This window comes from Aotus nancymaae, unplaced genomic scaffold (genome assembly GCF_030222135.1).
Source record: "Aotus nancymaae isolate 86718 unplaced genomic scaffold, 86718_ANA_hifiasm-v0.15.2.pri h1tg000081l, whole genome shotgun sequence".
In the NCBI taxonomy this organism is placed as follows: Eukaryota; Metazoa; Chordata; class Mammalia; order Primates; family Aotidae; genus Aotus; species Aotus nancymaae.
The window spans coordinates 2,071,477-2,088,348 of NW_026988496.1; the positions used below are offsets into that span (position 1 = coordinate 2,071,477).

A 16,872-nucleotide genomic window follows, 5' to 3' on the forward strand; every position below is an offset into this window, starting at 1 on the left:
CTAGAGGCTGGGTCCATGGGTGCTGCCCTGATGACTAGGGCTGTGGGCTGGTCTAGTGCTGGGGCAAACCTGAGGCCTCGCGCTATGGGAACTGGCTTCATACTGGCAGCAATCTGGTGCCTGGAACCACTGATGTCAGCCTGGTCCTAGGGATGGAGACTGGGTCTAAAGCCTGAGTCCGTTAGGACTGCTATGGCACTGGGACAGGCCGAAAGCCTGGGGCTAATGGGTCCGGTCCAGCACTAGGGCCAATCTGGAGCCTGGGTCCACTGGGGTTAGCCTGGTGATATGGCAGTCCCGAGACCAAGTCCTTTGGGCAGGTCTGGAGCCTGGGTCTGCAGGATATGACCTGGAGTCTGGGGCAATGAGGGCCTGCCCAGTGATGAGTTTTACTGCCTCCATCCCATTGTTGTGGTCTGAGGTAAATTCCAGTACTCACTTTCCTCTTCTTCCCCTAAGTGGAGGTTATGTCTTCATGCTGTATGGCCTAGGGTTGGGGGAGAGGTGACATGGATATTAAAAAGCTGTTGTTTCTACACTCTTCAATGCGTCTTTTCTTATTTCTGTGCAACAGCCAGGTGCTGAAATCTCTCACCTAGTTTTCTTAGCTCTTGTGGAGGTATTTCCATGTGTGGGGATAATTGTTCAAATTGATGTTCTTGAGAGGAATGAGCATTGGAAAGTCCTATTTCACCATCTTGTTGCTGTTCAGTGGACACAAGTTCTTTATCAGACATGTAGTTTGGAAATTTTTTCTTTTTATTAACACCATCCTTCATGAACAGAAGTTTTAAATTTTGACATAGTCCTATTTATTTTTCTTCTTTTATGGATTGTGCCTTTGGCATTGTATTTAAGAAATCTTTGCCTAGTGCAAGGTGACAGAAAACATCTCATGTTTTCTTCAAGAAATTTTACAGTTTTAGTTTTACATTTATGTCTATGACCACTTTTAGTTAATTTTTGCATTTGATTCAAGGTATGGATTGAAGTTTATTATTATTATTTTTTTGCACAGAGCTATCCAATTGTTCCAGCATCATCTGTTTAACAAACTATTCTTTCTTGATTGAATTGCCTTTGTACCTTTATCAGAAATTAGTTGTCATATATGTTTGGATCTCTTTCTGGACTCTATTCCATTCCATTCTTCTATTCATCCATCCTTGCACTATTCCCATACTGTCTTTATTAATGTAGCTATGTAATAAATTTGAAGTCATGTAGTGTCAGTCCTCCCACTTTGTTCTCTTTCTAATTGTTTTGGCTATTCCGAGGCTGTTGTATATACATATGAATTTTAGAATCAGTATTTTAAGTCTTGCATAAATGAATTTTGATTGGGATTACATTGAATCTATAGATCAGCTTGGGGATAACTGACAGCATTGCTGAGTCTTCCAAACCATGAACAACTTACATACCTCCATTTATTTAGGTCTTTAATTTCTCTCAGCAATGTTTTCTACTTTTCGTTGTACCTGTCTTGCACATCTTTTGTCAGATTTATCCCTAAGTATACTATATTTTATGCTATTTTAAGTGGTATTTTAAAATTTTTCAGTTTCTGATTGCTTATTGCTGATATGTAGAAATACAAATGATTTCTTATATATTGATCTTATATCCTACAAGTTTGGTAAACTCACTTATTAGTTGCAGTACCTTCCTTGTAGATTCCATTGGATTTTATTTTTATTTTGTTTGTTTTTTGAGACAGTCTTGTTCTGTCACCCAGGCTGGAGTGCAGTGGTGCTATCTTGGCTCACTGCAACCTCCACTTCCTGGGTTCAAGTGATTCTCATGCCTCAGCCTCCAAAGAAACTGGAATTACAGGCATGCACCACAACACCCGGCTAATTTTTGTATTTTTAGTAGAAATGGGGTTTCACCACGTTGGCCAGGCTGGTCTTGAACTCCTGGCCTCAAGCAGTCCTCCCACTTTGGCCTCCCAAAATGCTGGGATTACAGGCATGAGCTACCAGACCAGCCCCCTCAGATTTTCTAAACAGACAATCATGTTGCCTGTGGATAAAGATAGTTTCACTTCTTTTTCAATCTGGGTGCAGTTTATTTTTTTTCTTGCTTTGTTGCTCCTGTTACATTCTCCAGTAAAACGTTGAATAAAATTGATGAGAGTGGATGTCCTCATCTTTTTCCTCATTTTAGGGGGAAAGCATTCAGTCTTTCACCAGTAAGTAGGTTAGCTGCAGATTTTTCACAGGTATCCCTTATCAGGTTGAGGGAGTTCCATTCTATCTCTTGTTTCTTGGGAGGTTTGTTTGTTTGTTTGTTTGGTGGGCAGTGGGGGGAAGGAATGGATGTTCAATTTGGTCATATGGTTTTCGGCATCTGTTGAAATGATCAATTTTTTAAAAGTTTGCTAATATGGTCAGTTATATTAATTGATTTTCAAATGTTAAACCAGTGCTGTATTTCTGGAACAAGCCCCCATTTGATCATGATGTATACTCCTTTTTATATGATTTGATTTGCTGACAGTTTGTTTAGAATATGTGTATCTATGTTCATAAGTGAAATTGGTCTGTAGTCTTATATTCCTGTAGTGTTTCTGGTTTTGCTATCAGAGTAATACTGACTTCATAGGATGAATTGGGAAGTACATTCTCCTCTTCAGTTTTCTGGAAGAGTTTGTGTTGAATTGATATTATTTCTCCCTTAAATGTTTTTGATAAATTTCACCAGTGAAGCCATCTGGGACTGGAGTTTTCTTTATGGAAAGGTTTTTAATTATAAATTAAATGTCTTTAATAGATATGGGGCTATTCAAGTTATCTGTCATTTATTAATTTAGCTTTGGTGGTTTGTGTCCTTCAAAAATTTGTTTCATCTAAGTTGTTGAAATTGTTGGCCTAAAGTTGTTCATAAATATCACCCATATCATCCTTTTAACATCTGTAAAACTTACAGTGGTGTGACCTTTCTTATTCCTGATATTTGTAATTTATGTCTTCTCGATTTTTCTTCCTGGTCAGTGTAACTAGAGGATCAGTCAATGTAGAAGTCAGTTTTATTGATCTTCTCAAACAACCCTGCTTTTGGTTTTACTGATTTTTTCTCTATCATTTTTTGTTTCTTTGTTTTGTTTTGTTTTTGAGATAATCTCAAAAAAAAAAAAAAAAAACGAACACAGCTCACTACAGCCTTGGCCTCCCAGGCTCAGTTTATCCTCCTGCCTCATCCTCCCGAGTAGCTGGGACCACAGGTGCATGCCACTACACCTACCTCCTTTTTTTTTGGCAGAGTCTCACTCTGTTGCCCAGGCTGGAATGCAGCGGTGCGATCTCAGCTCACTGCAACCTCTGCCTCCTGCGTTCAAGCAATTCTCCTGCCTCAGTCTCCCGAGTAGCTTGGACTTCAGGAGAGTGCCACCACGCCTGGCTAATTTTTTTGTATTTTTAGTAGAGGCGGGGTTTCACCATGTTAGCCAGATGGTCTCAATCTCCTGACTTCATGATCCATCCACCTCGGTCTCCCAAAGTGCTAGGATTACAGGCATGAGCCACCGCACCTGGCCCTACCTAGCTCATTTTTAAAATTTTTTGTAGAGACAGGGTCTCACCATGTTGCCCAGGCTAGTCTTAAATTCCTGGGCTCAAACGATCCTCCTACCTTGGCCTCTATTGTTTTTATCTGATTTCTATTTAATTTATTTACATTCTGATCTTTATCATATCCATTCTTCTGCTTTCTTTGAGTTCCATTTGCTTTTCTTTTTCCTATTTCCAAGGTTGAACACTGAGGTCATTAAGACCTTAATTCTGGTCTATGTGGACAGTTAATGCTACAAATTATCATCTAATTACTACTTTAGTGACAATATGCAATTTTTGATATGTCATGTTTTCATTTTAATACAGTTCAAAATACTTTCCAATGTAACTTTTGATTCCTTTTTAAACTTGTGGATTATTTAGATGTATGTTACTTATTTTCCAAATATTTGCAGATTTTCCAGAGAACATTCTTTTGTTGATTTTTAATTTCATTTCATTGTAGTCAAAGATCATACTTTTTTATGACTTTAATTCTTTTAAATATATTGAGACTTGTTCTAGGGCCCAGAATATTGTTTTTCTTGGTAAATATTTCATGTGCACTTGAGAGGAATGTACATTTTGCTGGTATTGGGTTGAATGCATTAATGTTAGTCACATCAAGTTGATTTAGTGTTAAGTGTGCTGTATCCTTGCTGATTTTCTATTTGTTCTATCAGTTACTGAGAGAGGATATAGAAATCTTTATAATTGTGGATTTGTTCATTTCTCCTTGCAATTCCACCATCTTTTTGCTTCTTATATTTTGAAATTTTATTGGGTACATAAGCATTTAGAGTTATGTCCTCATCATAAACTGATTCCTTTATTGTCTTGAAATAACCTTTTATTGCCAATAATATTCTTTGCTCTGAAACTCACTTTATCTCATATTAATATAGCCACTTCAGCTTTCTTTTGATTACCTTCACTTTAGTGTATATTATCCCATCCTCTTCTTTCAATCAATTTTGTTTTTATATTTAAAGTGTATTTCTTGGCCAGGCGTGGTGGCTCACGCCTGTAATCCCAGCACTTTGGGAGGCCGAGGCAGGCGGATCACTTGTGGTCAGGAGTTTGAGACCAGCCTGGCCAACATGGTGAAACCCCATCTCTACTAAAAATACAAAAATTAGCTGGGCATGGTGGCAGGCGCCTGTAATCCCAGCTACTCAGGAGGCTGAGGCTGGAGAATCACTTGAACCCAGGAGGTGGAGGTTGCAGTGAGCCGAGATTGTACCACTGCTCTCCAGCCTAGGTGACAAGGGCAAGACTCCATCTCAAAAAAAAAAAGTGTATTTCCTGTAGATGGCACATATTTAAAAGTTCTGCTTTGTTTTGTTTTCAGTCTTACTATCTCTGCCTTTTAATTGGTCATTTATATTTAACATAGGTATTGATATGGTTAGATTTAAATTTAGCATCTTGTTAACTATCTTCTGTTTGTCCCATTTGTTATTTTTCCTTTTTTTCTGCTTTCTTTTGGATTAATTGAATTTTTATGATTACTTTTATCTCCCTTTTTGCTTATTAGCTAGAACATATATTTATTTGTTGCTTAAAGTCTATAGTGCGCATATTTAACTTGTCATATTCCACCTTTAAGACATATAATAGAATATAACACACAGCTACTCAACTTTTTATTTTATTCTGTATTATATTTCATTTTGTGGGTGTACCAAAGTTTAGCCCATTCATTATGATGGAATTTAGGCTGATTTCATATTTTACTCTTATAAACAATGCTGGATGAACACCCTTATATATATTTCTTTACTTTTGCAAATATATACATAAGATGAATTCACAGAAGTGCAGTTTCTCAGTTAGGTATTTTTCTGGTGTTCAAATCCTCTGATAGTTTAGCAACTCACATTGCTTTATGAATACTAACTAATATTTTAAAGATATTAATGTTTTTAAAATTAGTTCCAAACTCATTGTGGCATAATTAACCATAGGTAATGTCATTTCTTTGATTAGAGTATTTCATTTTTGAATTGTTTCCTTGTTTTTCAGCTTTGCAGGCAATAATTACTTTAGAGTATGTATTAACAGATGAAGAATCAGAAGATAATGATGTAATTGCAGAGAGAGATTCATCTATCATGCTTCTAAGTTTAGCTGCCCAGTTTGCTCTAGAGGTAATTCATATGTATTCATCTAGTAGATTTTTACCCCTTTTCCTTTTTGAAAGACAATTAATAGAATCATTATCAGTTAGACAGAGAAGAGACCTTTACTGTTTGCTTTGCCTCATATTTTTATGTCAAACTTGGTTGCAGAACTGCTTTATTTCTTCTCATTTCATTATAATACAGACTAAAGTAAATGAAACAGTGAGTGAGGTAACAGAGTTGTGCTCAAAACAACATAAACATAAACATAGTAAAACATTAATTTTTAAAAGAAACTCTAAGTTCAAAATGCCATACCATGGCAATAAATAGCTATCTATATGGAAACTTATCTTTCTCATCAATTTGAATAAAATGGTTTAAATTTCTGTGGATCCTTTGAGTTCACAACCACCAAATAATATTAGTTTAGAAGTAATAAATACTTATATCCCTGTTTGTTACAGAATTCTGGTTTTATTAATATATTGAATTAGGAAAAGCATTGTAGCACCTGTGGAGCTCTTAGACTAGGTTTGAATACTGGCTCTGCCATTTAATAGGTACTTCTTCAAATCTTAATTTCATCCTTTGCAAAATAAAGATAATACCTATCTCCAGGATTGTTACAAAAATTGATTAAGGTGGCTGAAAATGTGACTTATAAACTATTATGTTTTTCTCCTTTTTTAAACTACTCTAAATAGGAAAACCATCTTCCTGATCAGAACTATAGTTCCATAATTCTTCCACTAGCTCTCTTCAGCTTTCTACATCAAATGTAAATTTGTAAACCTTCCTTTAAAAAGATAATTGCCTTTGGGTTTCCTTTCTTTCATTTTTTCCCCCATTCTGCACAAATACAGCCTATATCTGCATCTGTCAAATAGTTTTCTTCCTTCAGGAGTTCTGTAACCCTACTCATTGACATCAAAACACATATCATTCAAACTGTATTTAGCAATTACTTTGGGCAATATATTGGGCTAGATGCTAGAAATATGTTCCTCCAGGGTCTCACAAGACAATTTGAATAGACAAGCCATGCATTAGGAAAGTAAGGCTATAGAATATAGAATTCTATGTAAGTATATAGAATAAAGACAAAATAACTAATATATATGTCAAAAATTACTGAAATTCAGAGTAGGAAGAGAGAGAATGAGAACTGGAATTTATTTGGGAAGTCTCTACAGTAGAAGGAAACCTTAAGTTTGGCTTTGGAAAGGGTAGCATTTATATAAGTAAGAACGTTTTTTAAAAGGAAGGGATGGTATAAGCAAGAGATGGAGAAAGGAATATGATTGGTTTGAGAGATACAGTATTTGGTTAAAGTCATGGAGGGCTTATGTTTCCACCATCATTCCAGATATTTTGCTTAATGTAATAGTGGCTTTTTTTTTCTTTTCTATCTCTTTTTTTTTTTTTTTTTTTTTTTTTTTTGAGACAGAGTCTCACTCTGTCACCCAGGCTTGAGTTCAGTGTTGTAATTTCTGCTCACTGTAACCTCTGCCTCCCAGGTTCAAGCAATTCTTGTGCTTCAGCCTCCCAAGTAGCTGGGATTACAGGTGTGTGCCACCACGCCTGGCTAATTTTTGTATTTTTAGTAGAGATAGGGTTTCACCATATTGGCCAGGCTGGTCTGGAACTCCTGGCCTCAAGTGATTTGCCTGCCTCAGCCTCCCAAAGTGTTGGAATTACAGGTGTGAGCCACTGCACCAGCCATGACTTTTATTATTATGATGATGCTATAGGGGAGGAGTATAAAATAAAGTAGAAGAAATAGCTGTGACAAGATTATATATACATTTTATTCTCTAAGCAATAAGAAAATATTGATGGTAATTTATGTAAAAGTAGTGCTTTAGGAAAATAACTTGGGTTGTGCATGGAGAAATGAATGGGGAGAAGTTGTATGTAGGACTGAATGGGAGGCTGTGATAATAATTCAGTTTTAAAATAATGAGAGTTGAGATAAGGGTAGTGAGAGTGGGGTATTAAGCAGGTAAAATACTGCTTTCTCTTCTTTTAAAATAAGCTACCTTATCTTTAAATCCCTTTACAGAATCCATTCCCCCACCTCCCAAGAGGTAATGTGGATATTTTAGGTTCTGAAAACTGAAGCAGTCAGAAAGAGAACTTCCACAGATTCCTACTATCACCTCTACACACACACTAGGAATCACACCACATAGTCTGCCTTCTCAACTGCTACCATATATGAGCTATCATCTTCCTTCCTTCCTAAAGCCAGTCTCTAAACTTACATACTTGTTTCTATCACCTCTTGCCTTTTTCTCACTCACTTTGTCAACTTTTTATTCTCTTACTGGTTTATTCCCATCCGCATATGAACATGCTCATTTATCCCATATGAAACAAATAAAAACCTCTTGACCTTCCTTCTCTCACCAACTACTCCCCAGTTTCTCTTCTTCCATTTGTAGTTAAACTCCTAAAGAGTTGTCTATATTTAGTGTCTCCAATTCTCTCTTGAGCTTACTCTAATCAGGCTTTTGCCCTACCACTCTAACAAAACTGCTTTTGTCAAGGTCACCAGTGACCTCTGTATTGTAAATTGCAGTGATTAATTCTCAGTCCTCATTGTATTTGACCTACCAGCAACATTCAATGCAGTTTATCACCCTTTCCTCCTTGAAACACAGTTGGCTTCCAGGACACCACGCTATCCTTACTTTCATCCTACCTCACAAGTCACTTTTTCTTTCTCCTTTGCTAGTTCCTCTTTTCTCCCACCCATTCTTAGTCTCAGATGATGAGCTCAGGAGAGGAGGTATTAGGCAGTTGAGAAGATGGGTTAAAGTATTAAGTATTCATCCAGGAAAGTAAGAAAGTGAATTACTACGGAACTGTGATATGCTTGCCAGTAGCATTACGGCCATTTGATGATGTTTTGAAACAAAACAAGTGGTTGTATGTATATTTTTTTTCTGGCCACATTGATCTGAATGGATGTAAGCACCAAAATCAGTAGAAAGTTGGACTTAATCAGACTTGGGGTTTTGCCAGATGAATACAATAAAGCTAAAGAAGGGCAGGAAAATCAAAAAATAAGAGAGTGGTTATAATTAGTCCCCATGGAATTTAAACTGGGTATGCAGTAGAACCTCAAAGGGATGAGGGACAGTGAAAAACTGGTAGCATCAGTGGGTTGGGGTCTTACTGCAGTAGAAGGATTGTTGGAGTCAGGATAATAGAGGGATCAAGTTGGAAAGGTAAGAGGTGGTAGATAGAAAGTAGAATATGTGAAAGTAAGAGCTAGGATGGAGAACTAGGGGAAGGGAGTGAGACACCTAGGGCACAATACTTAAGGAGGAGCCTATTCTATGGGTGGTATAAGTAAAGGCTTGGTACTTGTACAACAATGAGCGCCTCCTTAAATTTTGCACCCTAGGTGCTTCACTCACCTCCCTGTTCTACCCTAGTCCTAGCCCTGACTGAGAGTATGAAAGGGTTACAGTTGTTAGTAATGACAGTCTAGTGAATGACTGTGGAAGTGAATGGCTAAGGTAATTGTTAGAGTAAAATTTCAGAAACTCAGAGACTAGAATATTGGGAGGATCCTCTACCAATATATTGAAAATGTTGAAAATTTGCCAGGCATGTGGTTCACGCCTGTAATCCCAGCACTTTGGGAGGCTGAGGCAGGCAGATCACCTGAGGTCGGGAGTTCGAGACCAGCCTGGCCAACGTGGTGAAACTACCTCTCTACTAAAAATACAAAAATAAGCTGGGCATAGTGGTGGGCACCTGTAATCCCAGCTACTCTGGAGATTGAGGCAGGAGAATTGCTTGAACCCAGGAGGCAGAGGTTGCAGTGAGCCGAAATTGCACCATTGCATTCTAGCCTGGGTGACAAAAGCAAGACTCTGTCTTGAAAAAAAAAGAGAGAGAGAGAGAGAGAAAGAAAATGCCAAAAATTAAGATGGGCAGTTTTTGGAAAAAAATAACTGAGCAATAGGTAAGTCACCAAAAAAATGAAAAGACATGGCCTGGGAGCTAGTAGGCCACAGCAATAATGAAGGGTAGTGGGTGATATAGTCTGGTTATAGGAAATTCAAAGTTGGGGATTTTAGGGAATAGAATGGGAGAATAATTTTAAAATGGCAATGAAGAGCAAGAAAGACACCTACTCCATCTCCAGGCCTAAGGGTAAGCTAGTGAGAGCAAAAACAGCCACCACTGTTAAGAGGGCTTCAGTGGAAGCAGCATCCTTGGCAGAAACCTAGATTTCCATTAGAGCAAGAATGTGGAGGGACCTAAGTTGAGGGAAGAGGTTGCTGGTAGAGGAGATTTCGCTGAGAGTGGACTGAGTTTCCAAGAGCATAGTGGAAGGGTTAGAGGAGTTCAGGAGAGATAGAAAAAGAGGACAGAAGAGGAGATATATGGAGACTTTTGGGAATAGAGTGCTGGAAAAGACCTGACAATCTGGGGGTCTTTTGTTTACTGCTAATAAATGGAAACTAAAGAGCACAATAAGATTAGTCCTAGTGGATTAAGGGTAGTATTGGCAAGGCTTTGAGTGTTTGAATGGGTTTCTGGGGCTAATAGAAATGTGTTCTGTTTTTGTCAGTGAGTTGTATCTTCATTTTGCCATCTTGCAGTAGCTTTTTTGAGAATACAAAATGAACATGTTTAGATATTTTTCTTATCTTTAATAAACAGGAATATAGATAACATTTTGCAGTATCACTTTGAGATGTAATTTAACATATTTGTTCTTTTTAGAATGGACAACAAACTGTGGCAGAAAAAGCTTTGGAATATTTGGCTCAACGTTCAGAAGACAAAGAACAAGTTCTTACAGCTGCAAAGTAAGTAACCTACATCCTGTGGAAGAGAAAGGATTTCCTCTGCTCATCTTACTCTTGGTCAATAAACTTTGCCAAAATAGTGCTATTGAGATCAAGAGAACTTTTACATAAAAAAGTGAGGCAGAGGAGGGTGAGGTTGGGATTTGATAAATACTTAATGGTATGACTGAGAAAATGCCACTGTGAGAAATGAGAAACCAGCAGGACCAGTGGTTCTGCTGTTGGTCAATTATACTTGAGGCCACATTTCCAAAGGGAAATGGAGTCACATAAATAAGAGTCAGAGGAGTCTTGAGATATTTGCATGCCTTCAGTAAAGTAAATATTTAAAAATCTTTCAGGACAGACAGTATTTTTTAAAGCTTTTTAGGTTTTAAAACTTTACCAGCTACCTTATTTTGTCAGCTTGTCATTATGCTGCTAGATCCCTTCAAAGAATAGTGGTCTTAGTTTGAGTCCCAAAGGACAGTTCCAGTTTCTTTACCAAAAAAAACATACATACAAAGACTGATTTACCATACCTGATGTTTTAGCAGGTGTTTTTGAGCAATGATATAAACTGTGGAACCATTTAAGAATTTGTTATGGCCGGGCGTGGTGGCTCACTCCTGTAATCCCAGCACTTTGGGAGGCAGAGGTGGGTGGATCACGAGGTCAAGAGACTGAGACCATCCTGGCCAACATAGTGAAACCCTGTCTCTACTAAAATACAAAAATTAGCTGGGCATGGTGGCACGCACCTGTTGTCCCAGCTACTCGGGAGGCTGAGGCAGGAGAATTGCTTGAAGCCGGGAGGCAGAGGTTGCGGTGAGCCGAGATCACGCCACTGCACTCCAGTCTCGCGCCTGATGAAAGAGCAAGACTCTGTCTCAAAAAAAAAAAAAAAGAATTTGTTATAAGCAACACTTTTGTTTTAAAATTATTTTATTAAATTCCTCTTACAAAATTATAAAATTGGAATGTTTTCATTGCAACCATTAAAACAATAAAATACATATACATAGAATAAGATTAATCCCCCCTTTACCCTCTGTTCTCCCTCCCAGAGTAATCAAGGTTAATAACTTGGTATATATTCATTCACACATTTCTTCCTAACCTAAGAATCACTTTCTATATTACTTTATCATACAGATGTTTGATTCATCTTGTTTTTCCAAAAATTGCTGAAATGCCGGAATCTGAAGATAAGTGAGTTATTTCAACAAAAATAATGTATTCCCCATTAGTCAAATTATAGTAACTTACAATATAAACTGTATATTAAGAGATAGTGTAGTGTGTAAGATCAACACAGGCTTTGGAGTCAGTCTTCCTGGGTTCATATCCTGGCTGTGCTACTTATTAGATGTGTAACCTTGGGCAAATTTCTTAACGTTTCTGAGCTTCAGTTTCCCCATCTGTAAAGTGGGAAAAATAATAATACTTACGTCTTTGGGTTGCTGTGATGACTCAATGAGTTAAAACTTCTAAAAGGCGAAAGACTTATGTGATCTGCAGAGAAACCAGAGTATAAGTTAATACATGTAAAACATTTAGAGTGTCAGGAACTATTAAGCCCTCAAAAATGTTATCTGTGGTAGGATTATGATATTGTATCTGTTGCCCCTTTCTTAACAGAGCACTCAAATATAGACGTATCTCTTACTTTCCCACAGAACATATAACCTGGATAGCTTGTTGGTTATGATTCTATATCAGGTCAGCAGGGAGTATTTAAATATATTGCCGTGCATAAGACCAAACATATTTCTGTGCATTTCTTGGCATAAGATATTAAAACTTAACAATTGATAAAACTTAACAATTAATTGAAAACTTTGGTCACTAATTTTTCATTCACAAAACTCACTACCTCCTGATTATTTGAGAGAAAACTCTGCTCAGGGTGTTGATTAGGGATAACTTTCAGAGAAGTATCACCCATCTCTGCATTCTCTGCTTGGACAAGAACTCTGTAATAGTTTTCTCTACTTCACTTTTGCAACTGGAGGTAATATATTTTTTCAGATAAATTCTTTTGGAAATATCTTTGAGATAACATAGGATAGATGACTTATAACCGTCTTTTTCTTAATGCAAATTTTATCCAATTGCATTTTGCCTTTTCTTTATAGACTTCATAAATCCATTAGAAGGAAACTCAAACAAAACAAAAGATGAAGCAATTGGAATTTTGAATAATGACCAAATATTTGCTGGCATTAACAAATTAACTTTTAGACGTGATAATTGTAGTGTGGTTGTTTTTTAAAACGATTGCTTATCTCTTACAGACACATCTTGAAATATGTGATAAGATTGTTAAAAAATATGGTTGAAATAATGTGATATCTGGAATTTGCTTCAAAATAATATTGGAGAGGAAGAAGTGGGTGGAGGTATCAAGGAGATAAGATTGATGAGTTAATAATTATTGAAGCTGTGTGATAGGTACATGGGGATTCATTATGCTTGTCTGTTAACATTTGGACATCTTTGAAGTTTTCAACAATAAGAAGCTTTTTTAAAAAAAGGACTAAACCATGATAGCTACTAGATTGTAAGAGTGCCTTGAGGGCTAGGGCTATATTTGTATTTATCTTTGTATCACTGAAACCTAGGGCAGTATCTGACACACAGTTGCCACTCAATTTATTTAAATGGCTGAATATTAGTTATTTATAATATCTTCAGCACTGGACTTAAAGGTGCTTCATATTGCTCATAATTGTGGCATACAGTCAAACCACACACATTAAAACCAGTTGAGGAACAGGGTAAGGGAGGGAATCCTGTTTAAATTAATGAGAAATTACACAACACTTTTTAAAATATACCTTCATTGTTTTCAAGTAAATGTAGTAATAGAGAACATCCTCTAGCAACATTTTCATGTAGAAGTCAGAACCTGATTTAACAAATAGATTAGACTAACTTATAAAAAAAATTAAGTGCCAAATTCAATGAGAGGACTCAAGAGAATTGAATTATAGGTTCAGCTATTTCAATAACTTTTGGTTTACCATAGGCAGTGGCAACTTATTTAACTTCTTGAAGCTTTATTTTCCTCATCTGTAAATTTTTAAAAGCTGGACTGCATAATTTTTAAACGTCCTTTCTGTTCCAAAATTCCTGTGGTTATAGATGAGCGGTATCTACCTAAGTACTGACAACTCATATGCTAAATTTTTTTAAAAGCAGTTTTTCCTTTTAAATAGATTATACATTCCTTTGTATGTCTTCACTCTTTGTACTGTATATTTTTATTACTGGACCCTTCCTAGATTATTTGATATGGAGTCACCGAATTAAATAGTGAAGAAATCAACTTTAGCTCAGCTGAGATTCATATAAGTAAAATTTACTGTAAGAAGTTACTTTATATAAACTAGACTTCTAAGATTTATCGCTGAAAAATCAGCTACTTTTCCTGACCACAGTCTTTATTATCTATGTTAGACTCCTCCTGATAAGGCTAGTCTTACAGTATGTTCTACCCTTCTTACTGTAAACTTCCTTAGTTGAGTTTGCCAATACTTCCACGTTCATTCCTTTGTTAAAGCAAAATGAGCTGTTTTCCTCTGGTTAGTTTTTTCCTCACTTTATTTTTTAAGTTTAATATTTCATTTTTTAGCTAAGTTTTAGGTTCACAGAAAAGCTAACAGGGAGGTACAGAGATTCCCATATATCCCCTCTCCCCACCACATGCATAGCCTCCTCCATCCCCCACCAGAGTGGTACAATTATTACAACTGATGAAGCTAAACTGACATACATAATCACCTGATATCCATAATTTATATTAAGATTCACTCTTGATGTACATTCTATGGGTTTGGACAAAGGTATAATGACATGTATATATCATTACAATATCAATATCATATGGAGTATTTTTACTGCCCTAAAAATTCTCTGTGCTCCACCTATTCATCCCTCCCTACTGTTTCCATAGTTTTGTCTTTTCCAGAATGTCATGCAGTTGCAATCATACAATATATAGCCTTTTCACATTGGCTTCTTTCACTTAGTAATATGCATTTAAGGTTTCTCTGTGTACTTTTGTGTCTTGATAGCACTGAATGATATTGTATTGTATGAATATATCACATTTTATTTATTCATTCACCTATTGAAGGGCATCTTGATTTCTTCCAAGTTTTGGCAGTTGTGAATGAAGTTTCTGTAAACATTCATGTGCAGGTTTTTGTGTGGCCATAAGTTTTTAGCTTCTTTGGCAAATATTAATAACCAAGGAGGATGATTGCTAGGTCATATGGTAAGACTATGTATGTTTGGTTTCTGAGAAACTGGTAGACTGTCTTCCAAATTCCTGTGCTCTTTTGCATTCCTTCCTGCCAGCAATGAATAAGAGTCCTGTTGCTGCGTGTCCTCACCAGCATTTGGTGTTGTCAGTGTTTGCGATTTTGGCCATTCTGATAGGTATCCAGTGGTATCTCATTGTTTTATTTTGAATTTTTTTGATGACATATGATTTGGAGCATCTTTTTATATGTGTATTTGTCATCCTATATCTTCTTTCGTAAGGTTTCTGTTAAGGTCTTTGGCCCATTCTTTTCTCCTAAGGGTTTTAGGACCCTTGTGCCAGGAACCTCAGACTAAATACACTTCTAATTATACCACAGTGTAAAGATCCCTGGTGTTTGACCACAGATCCCAAATATAACAAAAGGATCATAATGGTTAAAAGATACTGGCAGATTACTGAAGTCCCATTCAGTCATTAATAATTTGTCCAGTTCATCATTACATCATGAAATTGTCTCCCAGGGTAAGGCCACTGAGGTTTCCAGGCTTCTATTTGGTCAGATTCCAAAAGCAGGAGTGGTCTCTACAATATATGGCTTCACCTTTTCAGGATCTGGTATAATTGAGCTAAGAGATAATATCATCTTTTGCTCTGAAACTCTTGAGGTACTGATGTAATATTGGATTTCCCTTACTACATAACTCATTTGTTCATTCCTTACTCTCATGTACTATTCCTCCTTTTTTCTATTTATAACCAAACTTTTCCACATTTGAAAGAACATTAGGTGCTGGTCCAGATTACAGGCAATACTAATCTAGCAAATGCCTCCCCCTCAGTCCACTCCCATTTATATAAGGTAGGGTTGTATAGATAACAGAACTAGTGGACTATCTTGACCATTAAGCAATGCAGCTGCATTTACTCTTAACCCCACTTTTGCTAGATAGGGTAAAGACACATCCTGCCCACATGAGGCCCTTAGGAATTCTGACATAAAGATTTTAAAATATAGTTAGGTTTCTTGCTTAGGAATCAGCCCTGTTTCCAACACTTGTAGTTGCAGCCATGGTCTTGCTTATGTTTTATCGGGTAGGAAACATAAAGTTGAGCTGGTATGAGAAGGAAAGAAAGAAAAAAGAAATATTGTCATCATATCAGTGTCCTACCATCTTGGGAAGAATTGCAGTCATACTAGCATCCTTCCCCAACTCCTCTTCCTCATACTCACCAGAAAAACAGAGGAGTCTATCTAGTGGGGACACTTCCTTAGCCCCACCCCCCATATTGAGTATGAGCTTGTGAAGGCATGTAAGGCAGTCCTTCATCCCTGTGTCTGCCCCCATTTTAGACAACCAATGTTTCAATTGCCTGTTCCTCTTCCCTTTCTAACTATTATTCTAAGGAGGATATATCTCTACCCATTGTTGGACATTATGGGTTGTAAAGTGTTTCTTGGTCTGAAAAACTGTGACTCAGCAGCCTAAATTGGTACAGTATATTCTGTTCCAGTTCTTTTATTACATTCTGAGCATTTTCATCAACTACTGTGTAAGCAAAGGCCAATCCAGAGTTATTGTCTATTGCTGATGAAACTCATACCCTGGGGCTACCAGCATCAGTCTGACTTGCCAGCTGTGTTCAGGGCCTTCCCCCTGAGAAATCTGCCATATAGCCATCTTAAGTCTCTGTCTCTTTTGTTGGAAAACAGAACAGTTATTGGCATTTTATGCTTCAGAGGGTACAAGAGGAATATGTCTAGGTTCAACCTATCTCTGTGTTGCTGAGTTTCCAAATGCGCACTAATTTCATGGACCCAGGGGGCCATCTCAGGAGCACACAGGGTTATCCACTTGTTGATTGTAATCACCTTCCAAATCTGGAAGGGTGTTCTTTTGATGGATATCAACATGTCCTACATTAATCCACCCCTCAAATTTCCCTAGTGATTTTCCGTAGAACCATACATCATACAGACATCCTGTTAATGGGCCAGTTTTCCATTTCCCTTCTGCAAGACTATATGGCCAGGTCATTGGCCACTGCCAGTGAGTCAGTCAAAACTCAAACATAGGGGCTTTTACCACAGTTCAATTCTTCCTTCACTG

At 37.1% G+C, this 16,872-nt stretch overlaps 1 protein-coding gene across 1 annotated transcript in view; it reads left to right on the forward strand.

The window, feature by feature from the left end:
* LOC105732804 (testis-expressed protein 11) overlaps window positions 1–16,872 on the forward strand; it is a 210,374-nt gene that overhangs the window by 107,483 nt on the left and 86,019 nt on the right. Inside the window, exons 9-11 of the mRNA XM_012475041.2 lie at window positions 5,580–5,704; window positions 10,427–10,512; window positions 11,647–11,703. Coding sequence (XP_012330464.2) covers window positions 5,580–5,704; window positions 10,427–10,512; window positions 11,647–11,703 — 268 coding nt within the window. The remainder of the gene's footprint in view (window positions 1–5,579; window positions 5,705–10,426; window positions 10,513–11,646; window positions 11,704–16,872) is intronic.